Raw genomic sequence first — 12,951 nt, 5'->3', positions numbered from 1 at the left:
ATGTACGGCAGATATATTTTTCCAGAATTTAATTGCCCATAATTAATGGTGCATATAACACAGGAGTGCGTATTATACGTGAATAAATAAGTCTTGTGTACATTGATCAATTGGAAGGGGTGCTAATTGGGATTGTTCACGTGCCAATATATTAGCAAATATCGCCGTGGGCGCTTATTAGAGCGGGGCGCTTATTATGTTGAACACGGTAGCTGGCCTAGCTGATAGTGTGTGGGTGGGGTGTGTAGCAATCTCATTGAAGTCAGATCTGTAACTCCAATACAATACCTCTCTGCGTGAATATCACCATGAGGACGCCTCCATAGGAAGTAGAGTCAAGTGAACTTATTTATCAGCCAATCAGAGTAGATGATTCTAAACTCTCAGTATGAGTAGGGAAAACATTCAAACCAGCATATCTGATTTTTAATGAATAACATCGGGGAGTTCCAAATGCAAAAACATAAAACCACTATTTCTTTATTGTGGACATATTAAATATCTTGTTGTTTCTGAGTGCCAGGGTATCAATACCCAAGGTCAGGAAAAAACAGGCATCAAACCCCGGACCTTCCGCTCTCTGGGCGGATGCTCTTAACCACTAGACCACGGAGGCGGTCTTTATAATAATTTTCATTCTCAGCTCCCTGGGTAGTATACAATCCAAGCTGCCTGTGAGGTGCTAGCAGGTTTACACAGTGTTCCCGCTGGCTTTTACAACTGCCAGTCCCAGTAGACTGGCAACTCTAAAAATTACCCGTCCTCCCCATTTTTTGTCAGTCCCAACTTTAAACAAGTAAATTCTTTCAACATCATCAACAATGCTGTGTACATTTATGGCTGACAATTCAATCACGTCATCTCTGAAGTAACCAAGTGAGATTGACATGTCATTCATACAAAGTTCAGTCAGAATTTTCTCTTTCCGCCCAGAATATTTCACTTTGGTTCGAGACTATTGATTTATCACTGATGTTTTGTTCCATAACAAAGATTTATTAGGTGTTATATTTTGCCGGTTCACAGGGATGGACAGACAAATGAATTAAAGGTCCAAGCCTAATTTTATCAGTAAAAAAATCGTAATTTCCACAGCCACATTACCATCTCATCCTTCTGTGTACACATTCACTGCTGAGTGAACAGAGCCATATTTCAAACAAAGTCACCTGCCCAAGAAGTCACCACATGTGCTGCATATGCTTCAGTGTGGGCCAGGACCGAACCTCTAAAAACTCCGGACCCAAACTGCGTGAACAGAGCCATATTTCAAACAAAGTCACCTGCCCAAGAAGTCACCACATGCGCTGCATATGCTTCAGTGTGGGCCAGGACCGAACCTCTAAAAACTCCGGACCCAAACTGCGTGAACAGAGCCATATTTCAAACAAAGTCACCTGCCCAAGAAGTCACCACATGCGCTGCATATGCTTCAGTGTGGGCCAGGACCGAACCTCTAAAAACTCCGGACCCAAACTGCGTGAACAGAGCCATATTTCAAACAAAGTCACCTGCCCAAGAAGTCACCACATCTGCTGCATATGCTTCAGTGTGAGGCAGGACCGAAGCCTGAGAAACTCAAGAGCCAAACTGCCAAACATGGCACCCATCCAAGGACTCTCCGCAACCAACGCTACTCAGAACCCAAACTGCCAAACATGGCACCCATCCAAGGACTCTCCGCAACCAACGATGCTCAGGACCCAAACTGCCAAACATGGCACTCATCCAAGGACTTTCCGCAACCAACGATGCTCAGGACCCAAACTGCCAAACATGGCACTCATCCAAGGACTTTCCGCAACCAACGCTGCTCAGGACCCAAACTGTCAAACATGGCACCCATCCAAGGACTCTCCGCAACCAACGTTGCTCAACTTCACCTGATTTGTGATCTCTGTGCTGTACAAGTACATATGAAAAATGTCTAAACATTCTTAACATACTACATATATTCATCACCAACATCCATTAGAATTTTTCCCTGACAGAGATACCGGTACTTCCTATCCATTTCACAGAAGGCAGTCGAACTTATTAAACATCATGTAATTTGTCAAATATTCCTTCAAGATGTTTACTGAAGACAACAGAGAGTTCGTGTATGGATTATCCATAACTAGAAGAAAGAATATGTTATTTATAAGTCAAGTGGAATGCATTTATTGAACTGAAGAGGTACTTTTCCAATATGTCATTGGAAAATCTCTCCCCAGAACTCCAAGCAGGATTTGTGACGGCTAGCTGATGCCCAGGCTGTAATTGGCACAGTTAAATTTCTACCTTAGAACAAGAACCAGGAATGTACAGCTGAGCAAATCAGCTTGTTAAAAATTCCTTACTGGGAAAGGATGTATTTTGGTGAGATGTTCATGTTCTTAAACACTGTTCCGAGCATATTGAACAGCATTTTGGTGAGATGTTCATGTTCTTAAACACTGTTCCGAGCATATTGAACAGCATTTTGATGAGATGTTCATGTCTTAAACACTGTTCCCAGTATATTGAACAGTATTTTGGTGAGATGTTCATGTTCTTAAACACTGTTCCGAGCATATTGAACAGCATTTTGATGAGATGTTCATGTTCTTAAACACTGTTCCCAGTATATTGAACAGTATTTTGGTGAGATGTTCATGTTCTCAAACACTGTTCCCAGTATATTGAACAGTATTTTGGTGAGATGTTCATGTTCTTAAACACTGTTCCCTTTGGAAACTGTTTTAAAGTTTATCAAGAACATTAATATTTGTTTGTGGATGTACATGTTCTGCTCTCAGGGCAGATACTCTGTCCACTTCACCGTGAAGGTGGTTAGTACCAAATATAAGAGTGAGTGAGTGAGTTTGGTTTAACGCCGCTTTTAACAGTTTTGCAGTTATATCACGGCGTGTCAGCTTAATGTGGGAGGAAAGCCCGAAGTAATGCAGGTCTCAGACGTTTACCACTTCAGTGAAACCCACAAGCACTGGAATGGTGCTGACAAACCTAGAAACATAATCGGGGCGAACCGGGATTCGAACCCACAATCATAGGTTTCCGGCGTGCCCAAGGGACGCAACTCTGCACAGCGAATCGCGGCGCCCTAGACGATTGGGCCACCCGTGCCCCTTCCAAATATAAGATAGCTATGTGATAAATTGCAAAGAACAATGAAGAACGAAGCATGGTTTATTTCATGATATAACATTTCATTCTATAATGACATCATCTCTGTGCCCCTCATGGTTAATTCTCCCTGCAGTGTTTCATTGTACGATAAACAACTCCCACTCGTTTATTTCTTAATGAAAGTGTTCATACTGTGCCATCATCACCCATACAAAACTGACCAAATACCAGGCATAGGTCCCCTCCTCATCATGTTGCTGAGTTGCCTCCCTTAGGCGTGACAGAAACCGATTTAAGTGGGTTCAGATCTACGTTCCCCTGATTATGTTTCTAGGTTTGTCAGCACCACACCTGTGTTCAAGAGATTAAAAAAAGTTGTAAACGTTGGGCTGACATGATGGGATATAACTAAAATACGGTTCAAATTAGCACTAAACGCAACTCACACACTCACTCTTGCTTCTATACATCCTGTAGGGTTGTACACAGCAGACTTTATTAGGGTCACTTGGTACTATTACATTTCTGTCAATTCATTATCAACATAAATAATAGAAACTTGTTTAGTTCTAATAATTTCCTGAATTCAATTTGTTTTCCAGTTGGTTGTGTCAATCCTAGTTTCTTAATGTCGTTTATCAGCTTTTCAAAATGTCACTTCCAGGTCACCGTGAACACGGGCTGAACATTCAAGTTGACATAATTGAGAAAACTGTTCTCAGGAAGCAATTTTTATCCTCTGGTTTATATTAAATCCTATTTTTGACAGCAATACCATTTTTCCAATTCCTTCAACAACTGTTTTATTTCATTCACACATGCTTGACTTGGTATCAGCAATTAACTTACAAAACCTCCAGGCCCTTCACAACTAAAGGGGTTTCTGCATTTTCACAATTTCTATATGCAAATCAAAATATATCATTTAGAATTGAATCATTATAAGAACAAATGTCAGGAAATGATGTTTCCCCCAACCGTCTCCAATCACCTCCCGTTTCTTTCAGATTAGAGATGATTAATCTCAAGAAAACCTCCCAACATTGGAGAAGGCTCCATCCCAACACGGCTAACAGTGAATTATCTCTCTCTAATAGGGGAGAGGAAAATACATTCTTAACACTAATGTCAATTTGACATGCACTTTGGCATGTTCTATTGACCGACCGTAATCAATAACACTGACCAACTAATGTGAAGACAATTATGTTACAAGAGAGGACATAGTTTATCTTCACACAATGACATGTGCCTAATCATAAATAATAGCTCTATATGAAATCAATTCATGTACACATGTCTTTTCTCAGAGTCTCCAGACCACTCAGCAGAGCTGCTGGTAGTGCAAAGTAATGCTGTGTATTTTCATTGTTTGTTTGTTCGTTTGTTGTTTATCGTGCACTCAGCAATATTCCAGCTGCATGATGGCAGTCTGTAAGTAATCGAGTCTGGACCAGACAATACAGTTATTAACATCATGAGCATCAATCCACGCAGTTGCGATACGATGACATGCATCAACCACCCGATCCCGATTCTGACCACCCAATCCTGTTAGTCGCCGTTTACGACAAACATAGTCGCCTGTTACTTCAAGCATAGTTGCCTTTTATGGCAAACAAGGGTTCCTGAAGACCTATCTTCCCCGGATCTTCAGAGGGACAAGCAAGGTTTGCTGAAGATCTGTTCTACCCCGGATCTTCAGGGGGACAAGCAAGGCTTGCTGAAGATCTGTTCTATCCTGGATCTTCAGAGGGACACGCAAGGGTTGCTGAAGATCTGTTCTACCCCGGATCTTCAGAGGCACAAGCAAGGCTTGCTGAAGATCTGTTCTATCCCGGATCTTCAGAGCGACAAGCAAGGGTTCCTGAAGATCTGTTCTACCCCGGATCTTCAGAGGGACAAGGAAGGGTTGCTGAAGATCTGTTCTACCCCGGATCTTCAGAGGGACAAGGAAGGGTTGCTGAAGATCTGTTCTACCCCGGATCTTCAGAGGGACAAGCAAGGCTTGCTGAAGATCTGTTCTACCCCGGATCTTCAGAGGGACAAGCAAGGGTTCCTGAAGATCTGTTCTACCCCGGATCTTCAGAGGGACAAGGAAGGTTTGCTGAAGATCTGTTCTATCCCGGATCTTCAGAGGGACAAGCAAGGTTTGCTGAAGGCCAATTCTACCCGGATCTACACGGGTCTATGTTCATTGTGGCTCTATCTTTTACAGTAACAGTTTGAGAAAATGAAGTCTCAATATTAATGTTACCTCCCATGTCACATGTGTGACATTTCTTTTAGTTCTTTCTTTTAATTAACACCCAAATTTAGTATTCATTAAATATCTCACCCAAGGTGACACAAGAACAAAATAATATATTCTTGTTAATCATTTCATGAAACCTGTATCTCTTTCTTTGTTTAAAAGCTAATTACAATGTTCACAGCATTTCTGCCCAAAATAGCAATTTAATCTCACCAATACTGTCCCTGAAATGTCAAGATGTAATGAAAATATATTCCAGGGAGTTCCACTAAAGCTGCCAAATGTAACTGTGCTGCTGTGTCCTATTGTCAGAGGGATAAGTTAGGATACCGTATTCGATGTAATATTCGTCCTGCTCTAATAAGCACCCATGGCTATACTGGCTAATATATTGGTGAGTGAGCAATCCCAATCAGCACCCCTTCCGACTGATCAGTGTACACAAGACTCATTTATTCGTGTATAATACGCACGCGTGTATTATATGCACCCTTAATTATGGGCAATTAAATCCTGGAAAATATATAGAGTTTTCTTTTGTATCATTTCAGGCTGTCAGCATAAATCACGAAATTTACGACCTTTCAACTGTTTTTTCTCCCACCAAAATATATTCTAATAAGAGCCCCCTATTTCTAATTTTGAGAGCCCCCTGGGTGCTTATTACGTCGAATACGGTAAGTCTATTTCAGTATAAAGGCCACAGGTCCGAGTACAGTATTGATACATGTATTGTGGCCAAAGTGGTGGTACAATAACAAGAGGTAAACAGTGCAGTTAAGTACAGTTAGAATTACAACAATGAAGAAAGTAAGGGTATCTCTGATGTATTTAGTGCATAATGACAAGGTTTCAATGTTAGAACTTTGCAGTAAAGTTCTGAAAGAATATTCATTTTGTAGATTAGTAGTAGAATATGTGTGTCTTAAAATATCACAAATTGGCCATACGAACATAAAATGCAACTCATCCTCTATAATATTTTTACAAAAAGGACAAAATGTAAGGTTTCTAGCAACACCCTCCCGCCTACCTACATCTTTTATTATTTGTAATTCTCCAATTCTTCGTAATGATCTTCTTTGGTCTCTTTGGTGTACATGAAGCATATGTGTGTCAATTGCAAAAGTTGACTTTATAGTAGAATAAAAATCCAAATTTGAATGCTCATTTACTTTGAAATCAGTGATTGAACACATCAGTCTTTAACTCATTGTTGAAATTCTCAAAGAAACAAATTGGTATTTCCGACTTGTAGAATACTTTACATCAGCCCGCAGTACCCAGCAGGTTCTCTTTGAAGGATACTTGATCAACAAGAATGCACAAGAATGACAGACAGCACAACACTGGCGTTGTGTGATTAAATCTTGCTCCGGCAAGTGCACTACTGTTGGTGATTTTGTGAGGATTGTTTCAGAGCTTGGATAGCCATTATCCGCCATTATGATCCTTTGAAGTTTGAATTATGTTATTAATTCTTGTTAAACATGGTTGATATTTATAATATTATGTTGAATAAACCATACTAATTTATTAATTACTTTTCTGCTCTACAATTTGTTTTCCTACAATCTGCAAATGAATTAGCACAAGATCATTCATAATTATAATCCTGGTGTTCCCTATAATTCAAACCTAAACATAAACACAGTTATGAGTTAACGATCTGTGTGGAACAGTCCATATTGATAGGTAGAAGGCAGGGGATTAGTGGTCAGTCATGCATATCCTATGTTGTTATAAGCTGTATGACAAATGGTCTGTATGACTGATGGGAGGATACCATAATACTGCTCCTGCCATGCTGCTGTAATTCATCTTCAAGTTGGTTCATAAACATACTAAATAAAAGGAGACTTAGAATACAACCTTGACAAACACCACTTAAACAATCAGTGAGTGAGTGAGTATGGTTTTACGCCGCTTTTAGCAATATTCCAGCAATATCACGGCAGGGGACACCTGAAATGGGCTTCACACATTGTACCCATGTTGGGAATCGAACCCGGGTCTTCGGCGTGACGAGCGAACGCTCAAACCACTAGGCTACCCGACCGCCCCACTTAAACAATCAAAATATTTGGAAATGCTATCATTTGATATTTTAACAGCTGCTGTTGTCTTGGAATACATATCACAAATTATATTCAGTACTTTGTTTTCAATATCTTGTTGAGCTATCACATACCATGAAAGATGTCTTTTGATAAAATCAAAAGCTTTATGAAAAAGTATGAATATACAATAAAATCTAACCCTGGATTTGGATAAATATTTCCGAATTAGTGATTGTAGTGTAAAAATATTATCAGTTCTAGAATAGCCAGTATGAAATCCAGCTTGACATTCAAGGTTTTTGTTAAACAAATTTACGAAACTTTCAGGTATATTACTTAAAACACATGTAAATACTTTACTGCATGTGTCGATTAAAGAGATTTGTCATAGAGTTTGACAGTGAGTGTGTGTAAAGTTGCTGCTGTTAAAAGTATTTCTCTACTGCTGGGTCTCAGCTCAATATGAGTGAGTAAGTGAGTGATAGAGTGAGTGAGTGAGTGATAGTGTGTGAGTGAGTGATAGAGTGAGTGAGTGAGTGAGTGAGTGAGTGGTATATGCCACACTGTACCCATGTGGGGAATTGAACCTGAATCTTTGACGTGACAGACCAATGTGATGCTCATAGATGGTTACCACTTCGTTCAAACCCAGAGAAGATGCCCTGGGTATAATTAAAGACCAAGGACCAATGTCAGCCTCTCACTTGTCCCTAGACTCTGACACTCTGTATTATAGTGCCAGCCAGCCCACTGAGATACCATGCCACAGCCAGAGCTGACCAGTCCATGTTTAATCACATTAATGCTGAGTGCCAGAAAGGGAAACAATGTGTACCATCTTTTAACATCTTTTGGTATGATGCAGCCAGGGATCGAACCACCGACTTTCTGCTCTCCGGGCAGTTGCTCTATCCACTAGACCACATAGGCAGTGTACCATCTTTTAACATCTTTTGGTATGATGCAGCCAAGGATCGAACATCTTTTGGTATGATGCAGCCAAGGATCGAACATCTTTTGGTATGATGCAGCCAAGGATCGAACATCTTTTGGTATGATGCAGGCAAGGATCGAACATCTTTTGGTATGATGCAGACAAGGATCGAACATCTTTTGGTATGATGCAGGCAAGGATCGAACATCTTTTGGTATGATGCAGCCAAGGATCGAACATCTTTTGGTATGAGGCAGCCAAGGATCAAACATCTTTTGGTATGATGCAGCCAAGGATCGAACATCTTTTGGTATGATGCAGCCATGGATCGAACATCTTTTGGTATGATGCAGCCAAGGATCGAACCACCGACTTTCTGCTCTCCGGGCAGTTGCTCTATCCACTAGACCACATAGGCAGTGTACCATCTTTTAACATCTTTTGGTATGATGCAGCCAAGGATCAAACATCTTTTAGTATGATGCAGCCAAGGATCGAACATCTTTTGGTATGATGCAGCCAAGGATCGAACATCTTTTGGTATGATGCAGCCAAGGATCGAACCACCGACTTCCTGCTCTCCGGGCAGTTGCTCTATCCACTAGACCACATAGGCAGTGTACCATCTTTTAACATCTTTTGGTATGATGCAGCCAAGGATCGAACATCTTTTGGTATGATGCAGCCAAGGATCGAACCACCGACTTTCTGCTCTCCGGGCAGTTGCACTATCCACTAGACCACATAGGCAGTCCGCAGATCAAATACAAGCCTGACATTCCCAATGGGCAATACAGAAAAACACAAGCTCAGTTACATCAAATTTCCCATCAGAACAGTCTTTAATAATTCAGTTGTTGCTTGTCTTTGAAAATGATGTAACTGCCTGTGCTGGAATGTTTCAAAGGGCATTCAAAATCGTTTATTAAAAATAGAAATTGTATTGTACTAAAAAATGAATTGAAATAATCTTCCCAATTTCATCTTTGAAGCTCCAAGCATGAAGTAATATGTGACAACATAAAAACATAATTTTGCAGCAGCAACATTACAGTCAACTGCCTGCATCCATTAAATTTCTCTTCGTGACCAACTACACTTCTTTTTCATTATTATCTGACTATGAAAATAAAAGTACATGTCATCTGAAGTGGTTCATCAAACAAGCCAAATAATGGCTTTTGGCTTTGTGGTGGAATTCATTGGAGGCAACGCCAGGGGGTAATAAAGCTGAAACAGATCAAATGCAGTCCCTTGCCAGTTGTCTGCAAAGTCTCCATATCATCTGAGAAAGTACTAATATCCCACTCAACCCACCCTTACTCTCCAATATGCCTCACCCTGCAGAGAGCTTAGCAGACAAGTCAGCAGAAGTGCGTGCAAATTCCACGTGTCTTAATAAGACCCCGTTAATATCTGTCTGGATGGATCGTCCACCAATATCAGATACGGAGGATCGATACGCAATGAAAACGTCCAATAATTGATACCTCTCACTCAATGGTCTTCAAGTGGACCACCAATTAGAGCTCAAAAATGGAAAGGAAAAAATCATTGGAGCTAAGCTTTTGTGCGTTATGGCGTAATCCTGTCACTGATCAATGAAGCGAAGGTCCATTCATAAACTCAACTCATTAGCGGGAAGATATTGTGTACGATCACTGTGGAGTTATTAACTCGACAAGGAAACGTATAATAGCTCTATAATACGCTTGGGTCTAACTTCATGGTCACCCTGGGAACTCGCGGTCGTAGGGTGTCTGAAGCGAAAGTAGAAATGTCGTCTGCTTATATCCATCAAGGTCGACTGTCAACTATTTGGAGACAAAATCTTTAATTACAACATTTATACACCAGGGGATACATTCATATCAACAATACTGTGCTCTGCGTTGAGGCGTGTTGATGTTAAACACCCGAAACATGTTATAGTCAACTTATTACCTACCTATTCCGGCACCGACGACAATCCTTCCAGAGAGAAGCGCAAACTTATCCTTGGCGATTCCCATACAAATAGACCCAAGGGTAAAGATGAGACTTGCGATCATGATGACAGGTCTTCGCCCAAGTCTGTCGTTGAGGAATCCCCCAACGAGGGCAAATATTGCAGCAGCACCTATGGTCACGCTTACTATCAACTCTTGCCAAACGGACGAAAGGTTGAAAGCATTTCGTAGTAAAATCATAGCCCCCGAGATCACGCCGGTGTCATATCCGAACAGAAATCCTCCAAGAGCGGCGAAAAACGTCAGAATGTATATGAAAGGCGGGGTAGTTTTCTTAGTTTGAAGACTATCTATCTTCAAATTTAACTTTTCTTCATCGGAGTCCTCGCACAGTTTGTTGGGTCTTGCCTTTTCGGCCGTGTTGCCACTGTTAACCTTGGCCATGATGAGAGTCGCGTGGAGACTGTGACAGCTCGCGGATCAATGCCCTGTCCGCCCCTTCCCGCTCCAAGCGGAGATACTGACTGAACGCCGAGTCTTGGTGCCGTAGAGATATTGGCAACAAGGGAGGTAATTCTGATGGTGTTCAACAGGCGCGGAGCGTTTTAAGCACATCGATCAACAGTTCCCCGTTATAACGCTGCTTCTACTCGAATGACAACAGCTCTGACTCTGCCAAGTCCCTTAACAATACGTTTAAATGGTGCAATTCCGTTGAGTATTTAAAATATTTGCAAGTGCAATTACTTTGAAGCCCAAAAAATATGTAGCCACGAAGAAGGATGTATGAACGCTGCCAATATTGATCAATAATGACATCTGTAACAAGATTTTGTAGTTCTCAGTTTGGGCAACAGTGTTGACGGAATTGCGAAATAAAATGATATAAGGGGTCTAGGATTTTAACCATTTTGAGCCGTATTTTGGAGGCCTCTGGTTGAAAGTTTATTATACTAATTCCGTGGTCTAGTGGTAGAGCGTCCGCCCGGAGAGCGGAAATTCCGGGGTTCGATCCCCGGCCGCGTCATACCAAAAGACGTTAACAGATGGTACTTGTTGTTACCTTGTCTGGCGCTCGGCATTAAGGGGCTAAAACAAGGACTGGTCGGCTCGGAGTCAGTATACTGTGTCTGAGTGGGGTATTCATGTTAAACTGTGGCATGGTATCTCCGTGTGCTAGCACTATAAATCGGCATCAGTCCGGACTAGTACAAGCAGCCACACACACACACACACACACGTGCATGCACGTCGCTATATAAGTGCAATAATCTTGGACGCGACGTTAAACCGCATTTCACCTCACCTTAACAGACATGTAGAGATACTGACAGAAGCTGTAGTTCCAAAGATGATGTATACATTGCAGATACTTTTTCCAGTACTGCAGATGTTATTTTAGACATTTCTGTTCGGATATTGTTGATATGAAAGAAGCTTATATAACAAATTGACCATATGCTTCATAGTGCAAGGTACTTCATATCAAAATAATGGCCAGACAGTGATAAGACTGGAAAGCTAAAGAACTGCCTGTGACGATGATTCGATTTTGTCCTAATCCTTGTGTACGTTGCCACTGCTATGTCATTGGACATCCCACAAACCCTGGTTTTTTCAACTCATGCTGCGATTACAAACAGGGCACGAAAAGTGATGTTTACCGTCTCGATCGCAGCTAAAGTTTGGATAACTTTTCGTGCAACTGAATTGAATTTCATGTAATACCTAAATGCACCTCGATATTTAAATTTCTTTGATGCGGAATGTCTTGAATCAGAATTCGTGTCACTAATTACAACGCGGGAAAACCTTTCCAGTGACGACATAATGAAAGATTTCCTTTCATTGGTTAGCGGTCGGGAATGGGCCAATCGACAGTCGCGTCTTATATTCCGTCGAGGGCTCAGCCGAACTATTCGGATTCTGGTCGTTTTCAATGTTAGTAAATCTGACAGATCGGTTTCCATGGTATTGTCTTGCTGTGTACCAGGGAGATAAAAGATATATTGCTTAAAGTATATTTTTTAATATATGCGGGAGATATCGTGCGTGATCTGTGATGAAAATGTGTGTGTTGACAAGTATGATTTGTTGTTGTTTAACGCCGCACTCAGCAATATTCCAGCTATATGACGGCGGTCTGTAAATAATCAAGGCTGAGCCAGACATTCCAGTGATTGATATCATGAGCATCGATCCACGCAACTGAGATACGATGACATGCATAAACCACGCCAGTGAGTATGATGCCCCGATCCCGTTAGTCGCCTCTTACGACAAGCATGGGTTGCGGAAGACCTATTCTACCCCGTATCTTCGAAGATGAAAATAAATAATAATGACGGTTTCATAGCGCTGGCCCATTGAGTGAGTAAGTGAGTGAGTTTGGTTTTACGCCGCTTTTAGCAATATTCCAGCAATATCACGGCGGGGGACACCAGAAATGGGCTTCACACATTGAACCCGTGTCGGGAATCGTTTCTTCGGCGTGACGAGCGAACGCTTTAACCACTAGGCTACCCGACCGCACCTGCTGGCCCATTGAAATACCACGATGTAGTGTAACATACCTCTCATTAATGGGGGTGGAAGGGTAACCTAGTGGTTAAAGCGTTCGCTCGTCACGCTCTAGCCACGGGT

General features: G+C 41.4%; 1 protein-coding gene across 1 annotated transcript in view; it reads right to left on the bottom strand.

Annotated features, from left to right (window-relative positions):
• Positions 1-10,819, bottom strand: part of LOC124122039 (proton myo-inositol cotransporter-like) — a 107,558-nt gene extending 96,739 nt beyond the window's left edge. Inside the window, exon 1 of the mRNA XM_048396974.1 lies at positions 10,308-10,819. Within this exon, the coding sequence (XP_048252931.1) occupies positions 10,308-10,752 (445 nt within the window). The 5' untranslated portion in view covers positions 10,753-10,819. The remainder of the gene's footprint in view (positions 1-10,307) is intronic.
• Positions 10,820-12,951: the final 2,132 nt, after the last annotated feature.

This window comes from Haliotis rufescens, unplaced genomic scaffold, assembly GCF_023055435.1.
Source record: "Haliotis rufescens isolate VD_foot unplaced genomic scaffold, xgHalRufe1.0.p SCAF_16, whole genome shotgun sequence".
Lineage (NCBI taxonomy): Eukaryota > Metazoa > Mollusca > Gastropoda > Lepetellida > Haliotidae > Haliotis > Haliotis rufescens.
This window is presented reverse-complemented; position numbering and strand designations above follow the sequence as displayed.